The sequence below is a fragment of the Ambystoma mexicanum genome, chromosome 2p (assembly GCF_040938575.1).
Source record: "Ambystoma mexicanum isolate Mex_15411 chromosome 2p, UKY_AmexF1_1, whole genome shotgun sequence".
Lineage (NCBI taxonomy): Eukaryota > Metazoa > Chordata > Amphibia > Caudata > Ambystomatidae > Ambystoma > Ambystoma mexicanum.
The window spans coordinates 171,939,881-171,963,802 of NC_090923.1; the positions used below are offsets into that span (position 1 = coordinate 171,939,881).

The following is a 23,922-nucleotide window of genomic DNA, read 5'->3' on the forward strand; positions in this document are numbered from 1 at the left end:
GTGCATGTGTTGAATGATATAAGGTGGTCTCTGTGGTGCTGGTCCTATGTTGATATTAGGGTAGGCACAGAAGGAGCACAGCTGCACCCCGCATTGTACAGTGCATGTGTTGAGCGATATAAGGTCATGGTTGTGCTGATGGTCTGATGTGAGACATGGGCAGGCACAGAAGGTGTGCAATGGCACCCCACATTGTAAAGTGCATTTGTTGAGCGATACAAGTTGTAGTCACGGCAGTGTTGGTCCTATGATGAGACAGGTGGATAGGCAAATGAGGAGCGCAGTGGCGCCCCGGAGTGTAAAGCGCATGCCTTGAGCGATATACGGTCATCGTCCTATGTGAGACAAGGGTACCGCTGCTGGCGGGTGAGGCCGCGTGGGCATGACACGTTAGATCAGGGACCCTCAAGAAGTGGGGGCGACAGGGGACGGGAAGTGGAGCTGCCAAGGAGAGGGTAAAGGCCTCTCGGAGCTCGGAGCCCATCCATCTTCGCGCGTGTGTTTACTTAGGAAACATAGCACGCTGCTCTGACATGCAGAGGCCAGGCCTTGCTTATGAAGCGCTTCAAACCTAATTTGTGGCTTTGTTTTTGCACTCCTAATTCGTCAAAAGCGCTCGTTTCATGTGAGAGATCCAAGCCTCGGGAACTTAATTTAGCTCGTTTCGTTTCTGCTTGTACTCCCCTCTTTCCGCCTTGTATTTTCGTTGCCACTAAATCTCCCCTCCGAGGCAGCGCCTACTGGGCTTGGCTAAGATCATTGTCACGATAGCAGGAGAGATGTATTTCTCTTGGAGGGGGGAGTGCTGGAGTCAGAGGGAGAGGTCACACGGCCCACCCAACATAGCGCACTGCCCCTGCGGGCATGTTTACAGTGCCAGGGCGCTCGGACGTCCAGGGAGTTAACTCAGCCCCCGAAAAGAAGACAGACTGCCCCAGGGCTCCAGTGCTATTTATTGGGAATGGAGTGGAGGTTTCTAATGATCCCGCACACGAATAGGGGCTCATTTAAAGGGCATACTAGCAGTTTTTAAAGAAATGTGTAAAGGCCTTTGTGTTTGAATTTGGCTCCTGTTGTCCCGCAGTGAGGTCATTTATGGTATTTCTGTAGGATTATTGACTCGAACAGCCCAGGCTCGATTGGATCTCCATGTTCTTCGTTATGTTATATTAGTGGGATTTTTACAGCGCACCGCTGCCATTTGAATGGCGTCCAGGCGCACTGGCGGATCTAAAAATAAGAGAGGCGTGGATTTGTTAGTGAGAGGAGAGGTTGAGCGCGCAAGTGCTTTTGCTGCGGTGACGGTAGTTTCAGTTCAGTTTACGTCTGCGTGGTCTGGGTTGGTGGTCGCGCAGCACTTGAGTTCATATAGGGGAGGTCTTGTGTGCCTGTGGTGCCAGGATTCCTTGGCCATGTTGAGATTGCTTAGATATTGGGGAAGGCATGGAGTTCTCCGGTTTGATAGAAGCGTGGGAGGGGGTGCTTGTTATAGGTGTGTCTGGCATAGTTGGTTTTATTTATTTATTTATAAGCTTATACCGCGCAGTAAGCCAGCCGGCATCGGGGCGGTTTGTGTTTGGCACGTTTGCAGGAGTATGGAGGGTTTTAGTACGGGTTAGTGGTGGCAAGAGAATGCGATTTGCATGGAATCAGGTTAAGTCACAGTTGGACGGGTAGTTTATTGGCTAACTGGGCCCCTGAGTGCCATGATCAACTATATTTGGTTTCTCTCTGGCAATGGCCTATGGTTTGCGAGTTAACTCAGCATATTCAACAGCCACTCCTTTCCTGGGGGTCGTGTGTTCCTTTTTTTGTGCTTATTCCCTCTGATAGGGTGTTCCAAAGTTTTGTTGAAAATGCTAATTCACAGTATTTCGTGTTTGAATAATGTTTGGGTTTGAGGTGTGTCATGTGTCATTAGTAGACCTCGGGTTCTGTTTGGTCTGTAGAAGGAGATCGTTTTAGGGGCGGGAATTCTGCCCCTAGCCGCGTATTGCTCTCTGAGCACTGCACTGTTTTTAAATAGGTACTTTCCCTGAATGGTAGCAAGTGCAGTGGTCTTAGTGCTGGCGTGATGTGTTCTCCCTGGTTGAGTCTGAGAAGAGGTCTTGCTGCAGCGCTCTGGGGTCATTGTGGCATTGTGATGAGGTACTCAGGCATGCCAAGCTAGATGTGTAAGCATACTTTATTCTTGACATGACAAGTGAGATCATGACAAGCCTTCTGTGTGAATAACTGAGAAAGGCTTCTATCCATCTGATAGATAGTAGGTGGATGAAGCGTTTCTTTACTACTGCATTAACCTGTGGTTCCAGTGTTACCTCATGGTCCATCAGGATTCTCAGATCTTTAACCGCTTCTCATCTGGTTCCCATTTCCGTAGGCCATGGATTGAGCGTCTAGATAGAAGGGTTGCTGGGCGTGACCATGATATGCAGGTTGACTTTAAGGCTGTTGTTGATCATCCATGCATTGACTTTTGAATGGCAATTGACGGGGCTTTGGTCTATGTGCTTGCTGGTGGGTAACCTTGTAGCTGATTTGAGTGACCTCTGCGTAGTTGTAGCATGCAAGCACGCGTCCTTTGATGATTTTCATGAGAGGATCCGGCTAGATGTGGAAGAGTAGTGGTCAGATGGATGAGCCTCGAAGAAGACCACATGCAGGTATGCGTGGCATTCCACTGAATGGCCGTAGCAAAGCGTATCATTCTTTGCATCAGGAAGCATTTCATCCATTGTAGTGCATTGTTGCTTACCCCTGTTTCTTCTCTTGTTTTGATGAGGGTTACAAGGTTACCTGTGTGAAAAGCCACTGGAAGGTCTAATATTATCAGTGTGGCGGTGGTGTTACAGTACGAGTTCATTTTTGGATTGTCCCACATGGAGAATAATGCCGGTTCAGTCCCTCTCAGACGTCTTAAACTGACTTGTTCTAGTAGATGGTTGATTTCCATGTCTGTTAGGACTCCATATACCTAAGTTTCTAGGAGTTTGGCTGGGTAAGGGATGTTTGATTGATTTATTTATTTATTTATGTATTTGAGCATTTATAGCAGCGCAAAGCCCTCAGGCATCTCAACGCTAGCTACATTCAGGAGGAAAAAAAACAAGAGTGGACGACAAGAGTTACATACATAGTTACATACATGCTATTTTCCAAAGACAAAGTCAATAGTAGATTGGTGGGAGTCCTGGGTTAGTTAAATAGGTGTGTTTTTAGGGTTATTTCTGAAAAGTTTGCCTGAGATTTCAGATTGGAGGTGTTTCAGCAAATTGTTCCAGAGGTTCGGTACCACACTGGGATGCTAGAGACCCCTGTTCATTTCCGTCTGAATCTTGGGGTAAGTAGAAGTTGGCTGTTGGGTGATCTGAGAGATCTCCCTGGTGTGTATTTGGTGATCTTCTAGATGAGGTAGGAGGGCGTCGTTAGATAGACAGCGATGGGCAATGGTGAGACATTTACATTTCATTCGGTCCTGGACAGGGAGCCAGTGGGCAGCTCCTCTTTTTTCCGATGTGTGGTCAGTTTTATTTGAGTCAAGTGCAGCTCAAAGAGCATTATTTTCGACTGTTTGTAGACTTCCTCAGATTTTTTTCAGATGTTGCACAGATGAAGGCATTACAGTAGTCCAATGTGGATCCTATCAAGGCTTGGGCCACAGACAACCGTTTAGAGGGGGACATGAAAGGTCTGCTTGCCTTCATAAGTTTGGTGGTCTAGGCTGTGGTAGAAGAGATATTGTTGATTTGGCGGGACATATTCAGGGATGGTTCAAGATAAACTCCCAATGTTTTTCCAGATGGGGAGACTGAGATTTTGTGATCTATTTCGAAGCTCTGATAGGTAGGGCCAAGACTGGTGAGGCGTGCCAGTGAGAACCAACTAGTAGGAGTTCTGTCTTCTCATCGCTCAGGCACATGCTATACCCAAAGTAAGGAACTCATGGTGGCAACAGTAAAGACAGACACAAGTATCACAGTTAAACGGTGTTTATTGAACTTTATAATGGGTGAGATAAAGGCCTAATCTAAACCCAAATCTAAGATGGGAGAAAGCTACGACCATCAAATAATAATAAGGCAGTCCTAGTGGCGTCTTGTGAAATAAAAAGGGCCTATACTAAAAGAAAAACTATTACCAATCCTTAACACTAAGTTACAAAAAGAGTGTGGGATAATGTTCCCCAGAAAAGAAAGAGGTGTTCACAAAGTGATAAATCAGGATGGTATTGCTGGGTCTCCCCCACATTTTTAGCATGAGACAAGGCAGGACTTCTGAGCACAGCACACTCCTGGGCTTCTCCAAGACGAGGTTCACAACTCTAGTTCACTGATATCAGAAACTTCAAGGGTCAAGTCTCTTTCCTTAAAGTCTCTTGCCTTAGAAGGCCTACTGGACCAAAACAGCAACCAACCAAACAAATGTTTCTTTGGTAATTCTGTACCTTGGGCGATTGCTCTTCGCCCCCTGGATATCCCTCTGCAGGCTCGGATCCTTCTTTCAACTTGGGCCTTCCTCCGTCGGGTTCTTTACTGCCTTTCAAATGCAGCTTGCAACTTCACACTGCGCTCAACCCTCGGCCGGTTTCACTCTTGTGTGCACGGGTGTATTACCTTTCACCCCAACTCACAGGCATCCCTCAAATTGGGTTTCACGTTTGCCAAATATACAGTTCACTTTATGTTCTCACCATGCAGAGTTCACTTCCCTTAGCTTTCTCTTGTCAATGGGCCAGAGTCTTTCGAGTGTACAAGGGATTTGACGTGACCCTTGTAGGACCACTCCGACACCTCACGCGACCCTTTCCTAGGGCGTACTGGTACTTGCAGTTCAAAAAAAGGGGCCAACGAGAGTCCTTCGAATGAGCACTTCTGCAGCACCTGACCACTCTCCAACTTCTTGCATTCATCTAATGTTGCCGCTTGCAACTGTGGGCCTAATACAATTCAGTTTGCTGTCAGCTTCCTCCAACTCACCAATTGTGTCAGGTCTGCTGGTTTGGCTTGTTTCTGTAGTAAAGGATGGTACCACGATAGCCAGCGTGCCTCACCACCGGTGTTTTCAATTCGGGAGGCCCCTTTGCACAGTTGACATCGGTCACTCCACACAGCAGCTGTACTTCCCAGTCTTGCAATTCCCTTTTAGGAGGATTTGCGGGACTGGGTTGAAAAGGGCATGGGCAGTTCCCCCTTTGTCGTCCTTCCAGGTCTCGCCACCTTTCGCCCCTGTTTGAACTGCCTGTTTGGTGTAGCTGTTTACTCGTGTGTTCCGCCTTGCTCGTGGTGTGCTCTCTGCCTTTTATCCCTGTGGGGAAGGTGAAGGGCCATCAGGTGTGTGTGATTATTGTCAGCTGCCTGACTCTGCCTTAAATGGCTCTGGTGTTCGTCTGTTGTCTGTTATGGTGCAAGAAAGTGTTCATGTTGGAAAAGGGGGAGTAGTGCTTCAAAATATCCTACAGGGTAGAATGGGGAAAAAGTGTTAGAAAGAAGGGGATACCGCGTCTCACCTGTCGGCGTCCCATTTCCACTCCCAGAGGAACCCCCATCCAGGCGATCCTCCTGCTCTAGTCCACCCACGGGAACTGGATCCAATAGCGATGGGCGTGTCCTGGCCACCTCCATGACAGATCCATGGGGACTAGTAAGTGAGACACCTTCAGGTTTCTCACACCGACTATCCAAGTTTGGATTATTTCATAGACAGATTTTACAGCTGAGCAGTCTTGGGTATAGATTCCTGAGAGAGGGATAAGAGTTTGTGTGTCATCTGCATAATTCATAAGCGAGATGCCTAGCTTGTTGAGGTGGTCGAAGAGGGGTTTTGTATAAATGTTATAGAGAGTAGGGGAGACACATGAGCCTTGTGGGACCACACATGTGTTCAGTGTTGGGCGGGTAGCTGCCTCGCCCGAGAAGACTCTGGAGGATCTGTTGTCAAGGAAGGAGGCAATCCAGCTGGCCACTGCCTGGGGGTATCGAGTCACTGATGTTAGGTAGTGGCATAGGGTTCTGTGATGAACGAGATCAAATATTGGCTGGTATTTGGCGAGGATGTCTGTGTTTCCTGTTGAATCTTTGAGAAGATGTTTAATGTAGGCGTTTTTGAAGCTTCTGGGGACAGTTCCCATTTTCAGCAAGTGGTTCATGAGCTTGTGGGAATATAGTGCAGGTGATCCTTTGCTGAGGATGTTCTTGTAGATGTCTGGTGAGCAGGCCTCTGAAAGGGTGCCAGCTTAATTGCTTTCCTTCACCAGTTTAGTAAAGTCTTCTGTGGCGATTGCGGTGTCCCAGTTCAGCATTGTGGATGCTTCTAGGGATGCGTCAGTGGGGATATCAATGCTTATGTGCTTGCGCATAGCGATAATGACTTTCTGGATGTTTATGAGTTTGTTTTTAAGGTGGTTTTGGAGGATGTCACAGGGTTTCTAAGAGGAAGTGGGGACCTTATTGCATGATGTCGGTTTTGGGAAACTTGCCACAAAAGGTCCACAACGCTGAGCCGGGTCTGGGTTCAGTTGATTAATGCACCCACTGCAAGGATCTGTGTTTGATCTCATGGTCATAGGTATAATTCCAGGCAGTATCACTCAGTCCTTTATCCCTTTGAGGTCAATAAAATGAGCCCTATGGTGTTAGGTAACACCGAACACCTGTTATCTGTCTACAGCAAAAATTTACCGCTGCATGGCTGAATATGTACTCTTTGAATGCACATGTTATGTATGATGGTTTTTGGTCTGGAGAAATTTCACGCTGGTCCAGAAAGAACACCTCTCCCACTAGGGCCTACGCCAGGGGTCTCCAAGTTCAGTTTTAAAAGGCCAAATACACTCCAGTTTTTTGCATAACCACACAAAACGAATTCAAATACATCTGAATGGAGGTTATTTACACAGTGGTTATGCAGAAGCCCATGTGTGGTTTGGACTCTTGAGGACTAGACTTGGAAATTCCTGGTCTGAGGTGTGTTCCAGATATGGAATTCTTTGGATCTGGTCCCACCAAAGTCTTTCAGCCATGAATTTGTGTTCTACTCGCAGGTGTTTTCTACCTTCACTTTGCTAGATTTCTACGAGCCTTGGCACGGTTCATCCACTTCTCACTTCCTTCTTTCTTATCCACATGACCTTTGTGACCAATATGAACCTGTATTAGCTTTGATGGCAGCTTTAAACTCTAAAAGAATGCTAGGCCATTGTCTAGGCTTGTGGCCCTTTAGTCCCTTGCTCAAGGTGGGAGTATGTTCAAAATCCAGGCGTACCATAGTACTTAAAAGAGAGAATCCTGACCTGCTTTAGTGGTCTATCAGTTTGTAAGGCTTGCCTTTACCACTGGACACACATCTGGAGAATTAGTTGCTGAAACGCAGAGTGGCTTTCTAGGAAGATTGGCAGATTTGCGGGTGACGGCCACCCCGCTGGGGATTAGACCATCTTCTCTAATCTGGGAATGGCATGCTTTGAGATGACAAGTCCCACTCTCCCACTTTAGTAGTCAGGGCCGGCCTTGGGACAGGGCCGCCCGGGTGACTAACCGGGGCGCTGTTAGCCCCCCACCACACCAGCTCGGGGGAAGTCTTTCAGGTCTCCACCGAGCTGTCGTGGTGGGAAAAGGCGCGGGAGGCCCCCTATTGAAATTAAATGCGTCCCGCTCTTGTGCTGGCGCCAGGCTTTCCAGCGCGGGATGCAGCAAATAACAATAGGATGCTGATGCTTTTGCATCGGCACCCTATTGAGGTGAGTACCTTCCTGCTCCGACGCAGGAGCGGGCGGTTTTCATTAGAATAGGTTGATGATGCTTTTGCATCGGCACCCTATTCCAGTTATTAACTCCCTGCTCCCAAGCCGGAGCAGGGAGTTTACAACAAATGTGCTGCCCTCCCCCGCTGAATTGAGCAGGGGTGCACGGGGCAGAGTGCCACATTGGTATTGTACTGCCCAGGGTGCTGCCACCGCTAAGGCCAGTACCAAGCATAGTGTGCCTTTATTTTTCACTGCTTCCTGGTTGGTTTATCAGACGTTCTGCCTGAGTAGTCCACTTCTGAAGCCTTATCATGGGGCGCAAATACTGCATGTTCCCCCTGAGTGTTGTAATACTTTCACTGTCAGAGTTCACAATGTCACCCTGCTTTGCCTGTGCATACCTCCTTGCATGGCTGGCTGTGTGGCCTTTATTCATTGCTGGTGGCCGTTCATGAGCCTGTCGGGTACAGCCTGCTATATCACAGTGGTGTGCTTTCCAGAGGCCCCCATGTCAAATCAAAGAACATGCCCAGCAGTGGACCTATGAGAGAGTGGGGCGGGGGGGGTGGTCAGACGTAACCATAACAAGAGTATTTATAGAGCACACATTCACCCCAGCGTGTCATCTTGGAGCTGATACTAGACGTCTATTGTTACCCGACTCAATGATACTCATTTTATCATCCTCAGAAGGATGAAGGGCTGAGTGGACCTGCCGGGATTCGAACCTGTGACCATGAGGTTAAGCACACATCCCTGCAGAGGATGAATCAGTCCACTGGGACACAGACCCGACATATTTGCCCCTGACCCCTGCCTGTCTCACAAAGCATGTGCTACGGTCGCCAAAGCCATTATGTGAATGGCCTCTGGGATTCCACCCTGAATGTTCTGAGCGCATCAAAGAGAAACCACCAAGTTGAATGTGGGATACCACAATTAATTGGGGGCTCCCATCGTGTTTGAATGGATGCAACCCTGTGAACGCCCCTGCCTCACAATTGCCACTACATGTGGCGAATCTGCCCCAGTTACTTGTAAAACCCTGAGACGGGTCCTGGAAGCATGGAAAAGGGTGCCACCCCAAAATCTAATTATGAGTAAGCACTGTATAAACCTGAAAACCTCCAAGATCCTTCCAATGGCAAATTACCACCGTTCATTGTCAGTCTGTACTGTCTCTCCATCAGCCAGTGACAGAGAGAGAGAGATCAAGTGTGGTGCTCCCTTACCTTGACCCCGTGTAGACAGGCAAGACATCCGCCAGCGAGCATCCCCGCCCTCATATCCCATTGTGGCCTGATCCTAGTGCCGACACTGACATGAAGAAGCAGGGGCACCAGCCAACACCAGCCAACACACACACACCAGCAACCAACACTATCTGTGACCGATGGCTACACATGCCTGCACCGTCTGCCACCAAGGCTGCACCTACACTGCACCAGGTGGTCTGCTGCAGAGCCCAGCTTCAGCAACATGTCTTCTTCAGTGGCTCCCCGGCTGTCTATCATGCTTGAAAATACCCTGACAGCTGTGTCACCACTGCCAATAGAAACTTAAACAACAGGAGCTTCTGCCACTGACCTCTAATGGACTTACTCGCTGACCAGCCATGGGCAGAAACTGCTTTCGATGCCCAATCTTGAGGAACAGTACCCTGGGCTCCTCACTGAAAGGCGCCTAAGGGATTCTGATGTCTAACGCTGACACTGTCTTTCACATTGGGCCTTTACAAAACATTAGAGCACCGGTATCCTGTTCAGCCAATAAGAAGCCTGCCCGTGTGATTTTGTATGCAATGCAACCCCATAATGGAGCAGACACAGGCTCTCTGGTACCCCTGCTGCTCCCATAATAAGTGGTTTATTTGTAGGTCCCGGCTTTGATGTTACAACTAAAGAACGCACCCCTCGAAGAGATAGGAATATCCAAATGTACTTTACTCGGCTGCTACTGAACACCCGTAGGCTTACCTACCCGATGTAAGACATAAAGTACACCAAGCCTACACCTCCGTGTGGACATTGCTTTACTCCAAGTTATACTGTGTGACCCTGTACTCTTGTCTTGCCCACTCTCCAAAGATGGCTCGCCTACCCTCGACGGGCCATGGAGAATAATGGGCAGCATGGTTAGGTCACACTGGCCCCTAAACACTGCCCCAGGTGATACTGCCTAAGATCTACATATGAGGAGATCTGCAAACCACACAATACTCTTCTCCGCAATGCCCAGCGCCATAAGCTGGGAGATCTCAGCTCGCTGTCAACTAAAGGTTTGCAAAGACATGGAGGGAAAAACCTACCTTTTAATGGGATGCACCATTAAACAGAGAAAACAGAGCTCATTGAAAGTGATCCTTGGTTTAATTTATAGACCATGTTTGCAAACAGTTCCAAACGTCCTCCTTACCTGAACCAAGCATCATATAAGGCAAGACGAGGACAGGCAGTGCCAAGGCTCTCCTCTGGGGTGTGAGTGGGCTTTTGTGTATGTGGAACAGTGATGGTGGTATTCTCTGCCAACTTCCTTGCTCATGGGCACATCTCAGGGGAAAGCGCCATGTCCGGGTCCTGGAAATAGCAGGGTTGAGACTGACCTCCAAAGAAAACCTGCTTGGAGACCCACGATTGAGCAGGTCTTCCTGGACCCCCTTTATGAGAACACAACCAATGGTACCCAAAGCAGATACCAAACCACACGAACCGAAGCACACCCATAACGCTTCTGCTTGCAAGGCAATTTTCTAATAGTTGTCTGATAAATAATGCAATGCAGCAGACTTACTAGGCCATGTTAGGTGTGAGCTGCAGAGTCCTCTAGTGCATCATCCTTAATAGTGAATGGAAGGGGGAGTGGAAGAGGGCATCAGCTGTGGCACACTCACAGCACAGGTGACCAATAGCCAACCAAGCAGCACGGGGCGGGCTATGCGTGTGTGATGATCATATGAGAAAGCCAGCTGAATGTATAAGGGAGCATGACAATCACGTAAGCGGGTGGGATAATCCTTTGAGACGGTATCCCAGGGGGTGGGCTGGTAGACTGATCATAGGAGAGGGCAGGAGGATAATATGGGGCAACCAACTGATAAATTCATGGGGGGGTGGTCCTAAAAATGGACTGGTTGATGAAAAAGTACTTTCCTGGAAATATGCTTCCCTGCCACACCTCTGAACAGTCTGGCGGCCTGTCATTGGCTCAGGCATCGTGGGCGGGCTCAGGGTTGGAGAATTGGTACTTGTATGTAGCAGACACTCATTGTGAGTCAATTCACTGCAGCCGGTGGCATACAGCAGCCCCTGAACCCATGCCATAAGAATGTAACCTGTGTTCTCTTTTACAGAGCAGCAGTGACTGTCCCCGGATCATTCCAGCGCTTTTGGATCCAACGCCTTCTGGGATTTATCAAGATATCACTGTGTCACTTGCCAATGTCTCACCGTACCAGGTGAGTACTGGTGTGCAATCACAGGAGGCCAGATTGCCCCCACCCCCGCACACACAAAAAACCATTGGAGAAGTCAATAGGTTTTGCTGTCTCAAGAGCACCAACAAACCTCATCCCGAAAGGGCAACGATACACTTCACACCATTTTAGATGAGAACCAGCATTAAAACTTAACACAAAACAGGCACACAAGACATACACAAAAGTAGATTTAAACACTCTTCTGTCTAGTACCGTAAACATTAAAAAGGTAGCAGATTCAACCAATTAGAGATAAATCAGACCCACAATGCTCACCTTTTAGCACATCACAATGCCAAAACATGCAACAGGAAGGAGTAACACACTGAAATGTGTATTCATACACATTTGCCATTTACCACTATACAAACCAATATGTTTTGCCCCACTCGGCGTCACTAGAAACATCTATGATCCAAAGCCTAACCATCCTTTTCTGTCATACATTCTGTATCGTTGCTTCATTGTCATTTCATCTTCCTTCTAATTGGGGGAGAGGAAGGAGCATGCAGTTTAAACAGGAGATCTTGCTTGTTCAGGAATCAAAGCCACAGTTTTCTAAACAGAGAGCAGCTGGTACATACATTATAGGTGTATAATCCTGGGGTCTTTTTTAAAGCTGTTGTAGTTTGTCTATAATTGTGCGGAAGCTCCCTATTGCCTTCCGACAATCAAGATGGCGGCGCTGAGGGTAGGGCCTCGTTTGGCTGTAAAACACAGGCGATACACTGTGTTCTCGCCTGCGTTTCCTGCCACGTGATTGGCTGAGAGTCCTTCCCTGGGTGCGAATGAGAGAGGCAGGCAGTAGGTGTTGTATTTGATGATATTATTATAATATATGTATATTTTTTTATTTAGTATTATTCAATCAATATGATTTTTAATACATTACATATACAGCCACCAACATTAATTTTTAAAAGGCAACAACAACTTTGCATGATCCTAGTCAGCCCATTGGTTAGTCACTACAACATTAAAACTCAGGTGGTTCTACCAAGTTCATGTCTATCAAGCATTCTTAGGTACTCACGGCAAGGCTTTCAAAAAAGTAAGTTCCTAACATGTTTATAAGACCATATCTCGCCAACACAAATTATAAGAGGCTCACTCCTGGCATGGTATATTCTAGACCTCTGTTGACCTCTCGCGAAGGCCATAATGGCACCAATCAATTGCAAGGCCCTCAGCCTTATGTTTTCCCTATGTCGTTTCCAACATAGTAGTTGATCAATGCAGACACCTAAATATTTACATTGCTGAAGAACTTCCACCTTTTCTAGATTAATCTCCAAGGTTGTATTATTTCCCTTTGAATACCCATTAGGCCTAAAGACTATAATTTTTGTCTTATTTGTGTTGATCTTTAGACCTCTCAAGGAGGCACACTCGCTTAGATGTTTTAGTGAGGTTTGTAAGCCCCATGGTGTGCTGGCCATGATGGCTGTATCGCCTGCATAGCAAAATTCATTGTAGATTACGATCTCCCAATTTACGTGGGACACTATTGGGATTAGACAGAGCGGTCCCAATGTCAGAAAGATATAAAATAAACAAAGTAGGAGCCAGAATACAGCCTTGTTTCAGCCCATTGTTGGTAGCAATCCAATCCCACTATCTTCCAATATGACTTAAACTTTGGTATATATATTTTAATAGTGCCAACCTAACTCTGGAGTGATGGAGCACGGCACAGGTCATAGAGCAAAACATTGGTAGCAAGATTTTAACAAGTCATCAAGTAAATATTAGTAAAGAAATGTTTTTTGATAATGTACAATATACTGATGGAGGTGTGCACATGATAGGAGGAATCTAGGGTTACATGCGGTGTTGTTGGAAGAGCCAGGTCTTCAGTTCTTTATGAAACTGAAGGAGACATAAAGCTCTCTGTATTGCCATCAGACTGGAGTTCCAGAGGACTGAAGTGCAGGCTGAGAAGGGTTGTTTCCTAGATATCTTCTTGTCTATTTTCCAGTCTGGTGATGGTCTTACCGTGAGACAGTGTGCTGTCCAATGTTTTTAGTTTGGCCATCAGGTAGGCCAGTAGTGCTTGTCTTGTTGGTGAGGCACGTGGTTTTGAACCAGATGGGTTAGAGATGCAGAGCCAGTGTAATTCGTACAAGGTGGAGGTAGTGTGGTCAAATTTCATAAAGCCGGTGCTGAGGCAAGCTGTGGCATAGTGAGCCACATTGAGGGGGCCACGTGTGATGCCAGGAGCCATGGGATGACGGCGTTACCCCGTTGATATGCAAGATTACCAGGGCCTGCACCACCATTCAGAAATCATGGGGCTGGAAGAAAGGCTTGATCTTCTGCTGTATAGAGATCTGATACCAATTAATTTGAGCCTTTTTAGCAATGCGATGTTGAAAGGCTAGAGTACTATCTACAATGACCCCTAGGGATTTTGCTGAGGGGGTGAGTTGAGGGTTGAACCCGTCAAGGTGCATTTAGTCCAGCCTCCTTTGATTGGTTTCCTGCTTGGGGGGGGGGGGTGGCCAAGGAATACAAATTTGATCTTGGCGGGGATAAGATTAAAGATGGCACTCATCATCCACGTTAAAATATGTTCAGGGCATGAGCAAATGCAAATTATATCTTATGGGCTCTTCTACTTTAGGTACAATAGTGCATCATCTGTCTTCTGGTGTATCAGAATGTTGGTGTTGTCTGGGAGGGAGCCCAGCAGTTCTCAATATAGAGGTTTAAGATGACAGTGGAAAGAATGGAACCATGAGGGACTCCACAGGTGACTCAGTGTTGTTCAGACCTGAGGGAGCCCATCTGGACAACCTGGTGCCTGCCCGATAGGTCGGATGCAAATCATTTCAGGACTGTGCCAGAGAAGGCCAGGATGTGTGCAGAAAGGGTAAGTAGTGTGTGATGGTCTACCTTGTCAAATGCAGCCTAAAGGTCCAGGAGGACTAGTAGGCATAAGCCTGCTTTATCGATAATCTGAAGGGCATGATCGACCACCTGTATGGTGTCTCTTTCAGTGCTGCATTTGGGGCCGAACCCGGATTGGTAATCCTGGAGCAGAGGGTAGGTTTTTTTCAGGAGTTTTTTTTTTAAGACGTCTGGGAGTGTACTCTTGATGAGGGAGGCGTTCAATAACCCAAGATGAGCCTTTAAGGCATAATCGGTTTGTTTTTTAAGGATCGTGGCAAGGGGGATGTTGTCAGTGTAAGAAGTTGGTTTTAAGGATGTGAACAAGTATGAAGAGTCTTTGGGTGAGAGGAGAGAGAAGTTCTAGATCTAAATCGGCAGCTGATTATTGCAAATGTTGTTATATTTTGCCAGAACTTAAAGGAAATGGAAAATAATAAACCAACAGTGACCTCATTCATAAGGGTGAAACGTGAACTGTCTGAAAGGTATACCTCCTTCTCCATGTGTGGTAGAACAGGCTGAGGGCAGGCGATAGCCGCAGGAGTGTGCGCCTGGAGCAGTAGCAACCCAAACAACTTTGGCACAAAGACTCCATAATAAAAGAATGTCCGATCCAGGATCTAGAACAATGTATAGAGTTTTAATTAATTAATGGAAATGCAGTAAACTAACAAGGAAACACTAAGAAACACTACCCCTGTAGAAAACGCAGACATTTGTGAAAGGGCATCTGGGTAGATAAGAAGGGGTCTTAAGGCAATCAATTGCCAACAAGGTCACTGTTCAACGTTATGTCTTGGAGGAGACGGCAGTGTTTAAAAGTCACTATGGTCCAGAAATTGGGAATAGCAGGTGATGTCACGTTGGGGGTGCTGGAAAACTCAGTGACTTCGGAGGCAGAGAAGCAGAGACTTGCCATTGGTGGTGAGCAGGCTAACAAGCATTTAAATGTCTGCTTGCCACCAGATAGGTCCAATTACACATGTATTGTAAGGTATATCTGAGGTTCAGATAGTTAAGAAGTCCCCTCGGCCTGCAGGAACTGTGGGTCATGGCAGCTGCCAGATATGCATATGCGACCATTGAGCCATGCGGTAGCACTGCAGAGCTGGTGTGCTAGAATGTAGGAGGCTGGTTACAGCAAAGGCACATGTGTGCACCATCATTTTGCCCTGATGCATTTACGAAACAGGGACTGATGAGCAGGTCTTCCGTTCAGTGACAGACTTACATGCATCATTATATAGGCACTGAACTGTCCGGCAGGTTTCACTGCTTCTCATGCTATTGACTGTGCCATGTGTATACCATGTGTATACTATGCCACCCACGTGCATGTAATCTGCTCCAACATTGCTGCGCCTCATGTGACCAGTAAGCAATGCCGTAACCTGTAACTAAGTCACTCTCTTGTAACAGCGCCTCGATGCCCTTGGGCTGCCAGTGCACTTTATAAATACAAATAAATAAATAAATATTATTAGAAATGAAAAAAAAGCCAGGGATTTCACATCCTGACAGATGAGATCTCATCACAGACCCAGTCCCAATGAGGAGCCTGATTGGTCAGAGATGCTAAGCAAAAGGGAAGGATGTGTCCGATTTTCCCAAGTGCCTACAATGAAAAGGCTACTGTGTGACTTTAGATGCTGTGCTCACTCTGCCTTCAGGGATACTCTGGTCAACAAAAGTCGACTTTCATAGTGTAAGCACGAGCAACTCTGAGAGTTACATGTAGTGTTGGGAAGCAAGATGTGTGGTGTTAAGTCTGATTGGAGGAGAAGAGATCAGGGCACCGCAAGCCAACAAAAGCTAACCCGCACTGTTATCTCCTTCTTGTGTTCATTTGGCCTTGGGTATTATTGACTGTGCTGCATCTTGCAAGAAGAGGAATGGCATTCCAACCAGGTGGATGTGACCCCAGCATTGTGTCAGATACCATAATGGCTACGCCCATGACAACCGGTCCAAGCTTAATCCACATGAAAACATCAGATGCCCACAAGAGACAACCAATGAAACCTCGTCCTTTGGAGTCATTGCAGGCCTTGTATGTAAAAGGCACTGCATGATCTGTGCGACTAAACCACTCCAGGGTCCACCTGTGGGAGGGAACCACATGATCTGCAGGAGAGATCACTTCGGCGCGTATCTATAGGTGAATGCTTCAATATACTCAGGGAAAGATAACCTCAGTCGTTACCTTTTGGAGGTCCTCACGTGTGCTGCCGGAGGGACCACTTCATTGCCCGCCTGTAGGCGAAGGCTGCAACACCCAGAGGAGAGTCGCTGCTGTAGAACATGTGATGACTTCCTGAAGGTGATGACTGGGGTGATTGTCTCCTCATGGTGGTGTGGTGTTCCCATACACATGAGCACTCTAGCTGCCTCTCCTGTAGCACACGTGATGCCCTCCTAACGGTGAAGACTGGAAAGACAACTTGAGTGCTCATGTGTATGCTACATCACCCAGAGAGGACTACCTCTTCCATCATCATCTATAGAGCGGGTCACATGTCCCGCAGGAGAGACCACTTCAGCACTTGTCTGTAAGTGAATGCTAGAACATCCAGAGACAATCACTAGAGCACCACATCATTTGGAGGAGGCAACCTAGCAGCACTGCCTGTAGAGCACTGTATCAACTAGAAGAGGAGAGCATTCACGGCCCCTGAGCACAGTCTACAGAGCACTGCATCAGCTAGAAGAGGTGACCATGCGTGGCCCCCGAGCACGGTCTGTAGAGCACTGCATCAACTAGAATAGGCAACCACGGCCCCGGAGCATGGGCTGTAGGGCACTGCATCAACTAGAAGAGGCGACCATTCATGGCCCCCAAGCATGATCTGTAGAGCACTGCGTCAACTAGAAGAGGTGACCATGCACGGCCCCCGAGCTCAATCTGTAGAGCACTGTACCAACTAGAAGAGATGATCATTCACGGCCCCTGAGCACAGTCTGTAGAGCACTGCAACAACTAGAAGAGGTGAGCATTCACGGCCCCCGAGCACAGTCTGTAGAACACTGCATCAACTAGAAGAGATGACCATTCGTGGCCCTGTGGCCCCCGAGCACGGTCTGTAGAGCACTGCATCAACTAGAATAGGCAACCATGGCCCCGGAGCATGGGCTGTAGGGCGCTGCATCAACTAGAACAGGCGACCATTCATGGCCCCCGAACATGGTCTGTAGACCACTGCATCAACTAAAAGAGGCAACCACGGCCCCCGAACATGGTCTGTAGAGCACAGCATCAACTAGAAGGGGCAAGCAATCACAGCCCCCGAACACGGTCTGTAAAGCACTGCTCAACTAGAAGAGGAGACCATTGGCGGCTCCTGAGCACTGTCTGTAGAGCACTGCATCAACTAGAAGAGGTGATCAATCACGGCCCCGAGCACTGTCTGTAGAGCACTGCATCAACTAGAATAGGTGACCATTCATGGCTCCCAAGCATGGTCTGTAGAGCACTCCATCAACTAGAAGAGGCAACCACGGCCCCCGAACATGGTCTGTAGTGCAAAGCATCAACTAGAAGAGGTGAGCATTCACGGCCCTCGAGCACAGTCTGTAGAGCACTGCAACAACTAGAAGAGGAGACAATTCACGGCCCTCTAGTACAGCTTGTAGAGCACTACATCAACTAGAAGAGGATACCATTCACGGCCCCTGAGCACGGTCTGTAGAGCACCGCAAGCCAACAAAAGCTAACCCGCACTGTTATCTCCTTCTTGTGTTCATTTGGCCTTGGGTATTATTGACTGTGCTGCATCTTGCAAGAAGAGGAATGGCATTCCAACCAGGTGGATGTGACCCCAGCATTGTGTCAGATACCATAATGGCTACGCCCATGACAACCGGTCCAAGCTTAATCCACATGAAAACATCAGATTCCCACAAGAGACAACCATTGAAACCTCGTCCTTTGGAGTCATTGCAGGCCTTGTATGTAAAAGGCACTGCATGATCTGTGCGACTAAACCACTCCAGGGTCCACCTGTGGGAGGGAATCACATGATCTGCAGGAGAGATCACTTCGGCGCGTATCTATAGGTGAATGCTTCAATATACTCAGGGAAAGATAACCTCAGTCGTTACCTTTTGGAGGTCCTCACGTGTGCTGCCGGAGGGACCACTTCATTGCCCGCCTGTAGGCGAAGGCTGCAACACCCAGAGGAGAGTCGCTGCTGTAGAACATGTGATGACTTCCTGAAGGTGATGACTGGGGTGATTGTCTCCTCATGGTGGTGTGGTGTTCCCATACACATGAGCACTCTAGCTGCCTCTCCTGTAGCACACGTGATGCCCTCCTAACGGTGAAGACTGGAAAGACAACTTGAGTGCTCATGTGTATGCTACATCACCCAGAGAGGACTACCTCTTCCATCATCATCTATAGAGCGGGTCACATGTCCCGCAGGAGAGACCACTTCAGCACTTGTCTGTAAGTGAATGCTAGAACATCCAGAGACAATCACTAGAGCACCACATCATTTGGAGGAGGCAACCTAGCAGCACTGCCTGTAGAGCACTGTATCAACTAGAAGAGGAGAGCATTCACGGCCCCTGAGCACAGTCTACAGAGCACTGCATCAGCTAGAAGAGGTGACCATGCGTGGCCCCCGAGCACGGTCTGTAGAGCACTGCATCAACTAGAAGAGGCGACCATTCATGGCCCCCAAGCATGATCTGTAGAGCACTGCGTCAACTAGAAGAGGTGACCATGCACGGCCCACGAGCACAATCTGTAGAGCACTGTACCAACTAGAAGAGATGATCATTCACGGCCCCTGAGCACAGTCTGTAGAGCACTGCAACAACTAGAAGAGGTGAGCATTCACGGCCCCCGAGCACAGTCTGTAGAACACTGCATCAACTAGAAGAGATGACCATTCGTGGCCCTGTGGCCCCCGAGCACGGTCTGTAGAGCACTGCATCAACTAGAATAGGCAACCATGGCCCCGGAGCATGGGCTGTAGGGCGCTGCATCAACTAGAACAGGCGACCATTCATGGCCCCCGAACATGGTCTGTAGACCACTGCATCAACTAAAAGAGGCAACCACGGCCCCCGAACATGGTCTGTAGAGCACAGCATCAACTAGAAGGGGCAAGACCCGAACACGGTCTGTAAAGCACTGCTCAACTAGAAGAGGAGACCATTGGCGGCTCCTGAGCACGGTCTGTAGAGCACTGCATCAACTAGAAGAGGTGATCAATCACGGCCCCCGAGCACTGTCTGTAGAGCACTGCATCAACTAGAATAGGTGACCATTCATGGCTCCCAAGCATGGTCTGTAGAGCACTCCATCAACTAGAAGAGGCAACCACGGCCCCCGAACATGGTCTGTAGTGCAAAGCATCAACTAGAAGAGGTGAGCATTCACGGCCCTCGAGCACAGTCTGTAGAGCACTGCAACAACTAGAAGAGGAGACAATTCACGGCCCTCTAGTACAGCTTGTAGAGCACTACATCAACTAGAAGAGGATACCATTCACGGCCCCTGAGCACGGTCTGTAGAGCACTGCATCAACTAGAAGAGGAGACCACGGCCCCCGAACATGGTCTGTAGAGCACAGCATCAACTAGAAGAGGTGAGCATTCACGGCCCTCGAGCACAGTCTGTAGAGCACTGCAACAACTAGAAGAGGAGAGCATTCACGGCCCTCGAGTACAGCCTGTAGAGCACTGCATCAACTAGAAGAGGAGACCATTCACGACCCTCGAGTACAGCCTGTAGAGCACTGCATCAACTAGGAGAGGATACCCTTCATGGCCTCTGAGCACTGTCCGTACAGCACTGCAACAAATAGAAGAAGCGACCATTCACGGCCCCTGAGCACTGTCTGTAGGACAGAAAAGAAGAGAGTTTCAACCAGGATGAAACAGCCATAAGGTGAGGAGGGGCACATGAAAGTAACATTTCACCATCTCTGTGTTTTGGAGATCTAAAACACGGGTTGTGTATTTGTGAAGTGTGAGGGTGTCATTTGCAGCTGGGGAAGCCTTAGCCTTAGGGGTGGTACATATAGTGAACATAAGCTAGGTTTGCACCATAGAAAACCCTAAATACATGTAAGGCAACAATTGTGGGAAAGGCGTGGGAGACCCCATTACCAGGATATCCCACCACATTCTGCGCCTGTCCAAACTTGCATACGCATACACAGAAACCTAGACACGGAAAAAATATAGCGACAATTTATGAAATATACTGAACATACATATACTTCAGAAAGAGACGTAAAATACACATATTGACATCTGACTTTCAAAACTATGCAGATGGGGATATTTAAAGGAGGTGCCAAGAAGTGCAGTGATGTGCCTGATAAATAAAGCGCGAAGAGAAAGGAAAGCTCAGTTATCAAATTCCTTACATAATGATACGTCGTCGACATGCATGTTTCGACCACTTCCACATCCGGCCTTCATCAGGTAGCTCGTCCCACATGGTTAAATGTATATTTACCCAATCTAAAATTCACCTAATGACTACAAAACAATGAAAGAACCAGGCATTGTATTATTTTTACTCCATTTTTCAATTACAAAGCAATGACTCATATTATATGGGTTCAAATGTGTGCTCAAGCGCTCTATCGTGTCTATACTCACATGCTGCTTAATCCGATTAGTGAAATTCATGATACCAGTATGTATCACTCATTTCAATCCTTACTCGCGTTAGTGATGAAACCCTGCGGAGTAAACCCACATCAGCCTCTTTGTAACTCTACATACATTCAGCCTAGAGTGCTTATTGCATTATGGAATGCTCTCGTTGGTGTTTCCCCATCCCCTCCCTCTTTGAGTCCTCCCTCTCTCGCCTTACCCTTCATTTATCTGCAAGCTCCCCTTTTTTCTCCCATCAACCCTCTCTCGTACCCTTCTCCAAATGCTTCCATAAGGTATCCCTCTCCTGGCCTTCCTCCCCTCACCCTTTCTTCACTCATATTTCTCGCTCTTTTCTCAATTTAATCTTGTGTATCTGCCCTGATCCTTCCTTCCCCCAACTCTCCAGTTACTTCACCCTGGAATCTGTCATCTTTTTATCCATTCCCCTATCTTTCCTCCTCCCTGGCTCCCTTGAGTTCTCAATTACTCTTCTGTTTATATCTCTAGTTCTTCATTTCATACCTTCTTTCTCTTTTGTATACTACTCTCCTCTTTCACGCTCTCTCGCCCTATCCCTTCCTTCCCTCCTATCTCTTCCACTCCCTGTATCTCTCTGCCTCATGCCCTCTGCGTCATGTCTCGCCCTCCATCTCTTTTTTCAAAGTTTCTTTTCTTTTCTGTTTATGGTTTTCGAATTGCAGCAAAGGTTTTGTGCTGACTCGGCATATAAACCCAAGGCTGTGCACGGGTAATCTTACTTTTGCTGCGGGGAAATTGTGAGTCAGAGTCTGGTGCGCAGAGTCAGGGAAAGAACCCGCTCACCCGCGGGGGAAGTGCCCTATTTTCCTAGTGTACAGCTGCAGGGGTGGGCGTGAGACCGCCATTGCCCTCACTCAGGGTTCCTGTTTCCGGGAATAGAGCCGCAAACTGGCTAAACAGTCTCTCTCCCATGAGACCAAGTGAACACACTCCATAACCACGTGTGCAGTGCCCACAAACCGCAAACAGGCAGACACTCAGTACACAAAGAACGACAACCACTTACAGAACTATGCAGGTGTTTAAATAAATATGCGCAGGCAGACAACCGTAAGCATGACACGCCAACACATGCTTAAACACACGGCACACTTCGGCATGCATGAACAACGCAGGGACATGTGTGACCAAATAACTGCACACATAAAACATGCCCACACACGCAATTGAATATCGGCATGGCATGTTCCTTCTCCTTACACAGACTCAGATCTGGATATTCTGAGAGTGGTCACGCTACGCCAACTCCCAGATAAACACAGGCACCTTGAGACCACCACGGTGGTGATTTGGTGCAGTATAAAGGCTTTGCCACATAAAAATTATGTAATAGCGAGAGTAATCCCGGAGGTAAGCCTTAAACAGAGGAGTCGCTCAAAACACCCAGGTACACACACATGCAGGAACATGCTTAAAAAAACTGCGGTATAGAAACACATATATACCACAAGCACAGTAGCTCCCGCATAGACACACATGCCAGACACACTTGCACACACTCTCAGACTCACAGCAGTATGGAAAGAGCAGACACAAACATACCCAACAAATCACGCTTAGAAAGGCACACACAATAACTACATAGGCCTGACCACAAATACATATTAATGCAAATAAATACACCCACACGTCAATACAGAACACATTATAATATGACCAATGCAGAGACCGGCGCATCCTAAGGCAGCCTCACTCTTTTGAATCTTGGGAATCCGAGGTTTACAATGTACTTGGGCTCATAAAGTCATTATGGGTCTCATTGCGGCTTTGGCGGTATTCCGGCGGTAAATCTGATGAAACACTGCCAAACTCCATTATTGTTAACGCCACTTGGTGACATGGATTGCACCCTGGAGGTGAACCTGATACGTTTTCTATTAGAATCAGCAGATTTACTATTTGGTCATTCTGCGGATTTCCGTTACTTTGTTCCTGCGCCGCCAAACTTGTAATGAGGCCCATATCTGCTCTCAATATTGCTATACAATAGAGGCAGTGCGGGAATAGGGCAGAATGCAGAGGATTTACCGTATATGTGTAATGGGGGCTTACTGAAGGTCAGTCTTTGCAGTGGTCTCTTTGTTTTAAGGTTGCAGGGCGCAGTTCACAAAGCATTTACTGGAGCAACTCTGTAGATGCCCTGAGCATCTGAGCTTGGCACTTGATCAGTCATTCTCGATTCACAAAGCGTAAAGCGAGCGCAAATCTGGAGATCGCTCAGATGCCGTTGAGCAAATATTTCCGAATCGCATTTGCACATGAGCATCTCAGAAATGCCCCAGGCAGCTCCAGATTGACCCCCCCCTTCAGGTTTTGTGAATCAGGTATGAGGAGCAAATTTGAGATGTTCAGGCCATCTCCTGATTTGCTCCAGCGTAAACCTTTTTGACTCAGACCAACTCTGTTTAAAGTTCCAATGTTCCTGCACAACTGTTACCTGTATGCTCTCTTCTTGGCCCTTGGAGACTCGGTGACGGTCACAGAGTAAGTCTTCCAAGCCTTCAGTGAGCCTTTGCCTTTCTCTCCCTTTTTCAGGAAGAAGATCTGGAGTGCACTTTTGGACCGGATAGAATATTTGAGGCACGGTGGTTGAATTCCTCTACAGTTGAATGCACTAAAGTTCTGGTACAGTATGCCCCTGTTTCATTTCACTTGTTTTTCATTTTGACTATTAAGTGGTTCTATGAGAATTGCCTGTGTGCAAAAACTATTGGCATCAGAAACGAAGCTAGTCGACAGATGGGATCTGAGATAGCCTGTCGATATTGTTTGGCTTTTTACCAACCCATTGACTGCCCAGGTCAGTGCTTGTCCTTATAATCATATCCACTACCAGCCCCTGCCCATCCAAAACACCACCCGGGGTTGCTTTGAGCTAGCTCTGTGTTTTTAAGGGGATGCCCGTATTATTTCTAAGCAGTCTTCTGAAAGGTAATGGCTTAGTTGTAGTTGTAAACCTGCCCCTCATGTAATAAAAATAGCTTAAACAATTTTGCTTTTGGGCACATAATTTAGAAGCAAGATGTGTGCACTTGTATCTGTTCCTTGCAATGAGTGGCTGTAAAAGACAAGCATTGGAAAAGCCAACAGTTTGAGTTTTTAGCTTGGCGTTTGCCAAGCACTGCCATACTATGCCCAGGTACTATCCCCATTC

The 23,922-nt window shown here is 47.5% G+C and overlaps 1 protein-coding gene across 1 annotated transcript in view; it reads left to right on the forward strand.

The window, feature by feature from the left end:
- PLXND1 (plexin D1) overlaps nucleotides 1-23,922 on the forward strand; it is a 352,004-nt gene that overhangs the window by 166,652 nt on the left and 161,430 nt on the right. Inside the window, exons 9-10 of the mRNA XM_069643445.1 lie at nucleotides 11,094-11,198; nucleotides 23,304-23,393. Of these exons, the coding sequence (XP_069499546.1) occupies nucleotides 11,094-11,198; nucleotides 23,304-23,393 (195 nt within the window). The remainder of the gene's footprint in view (nucleotides 1-11,093; nucleotides 11,199-23,303; nucleotides 23,394-23,922) is intronic.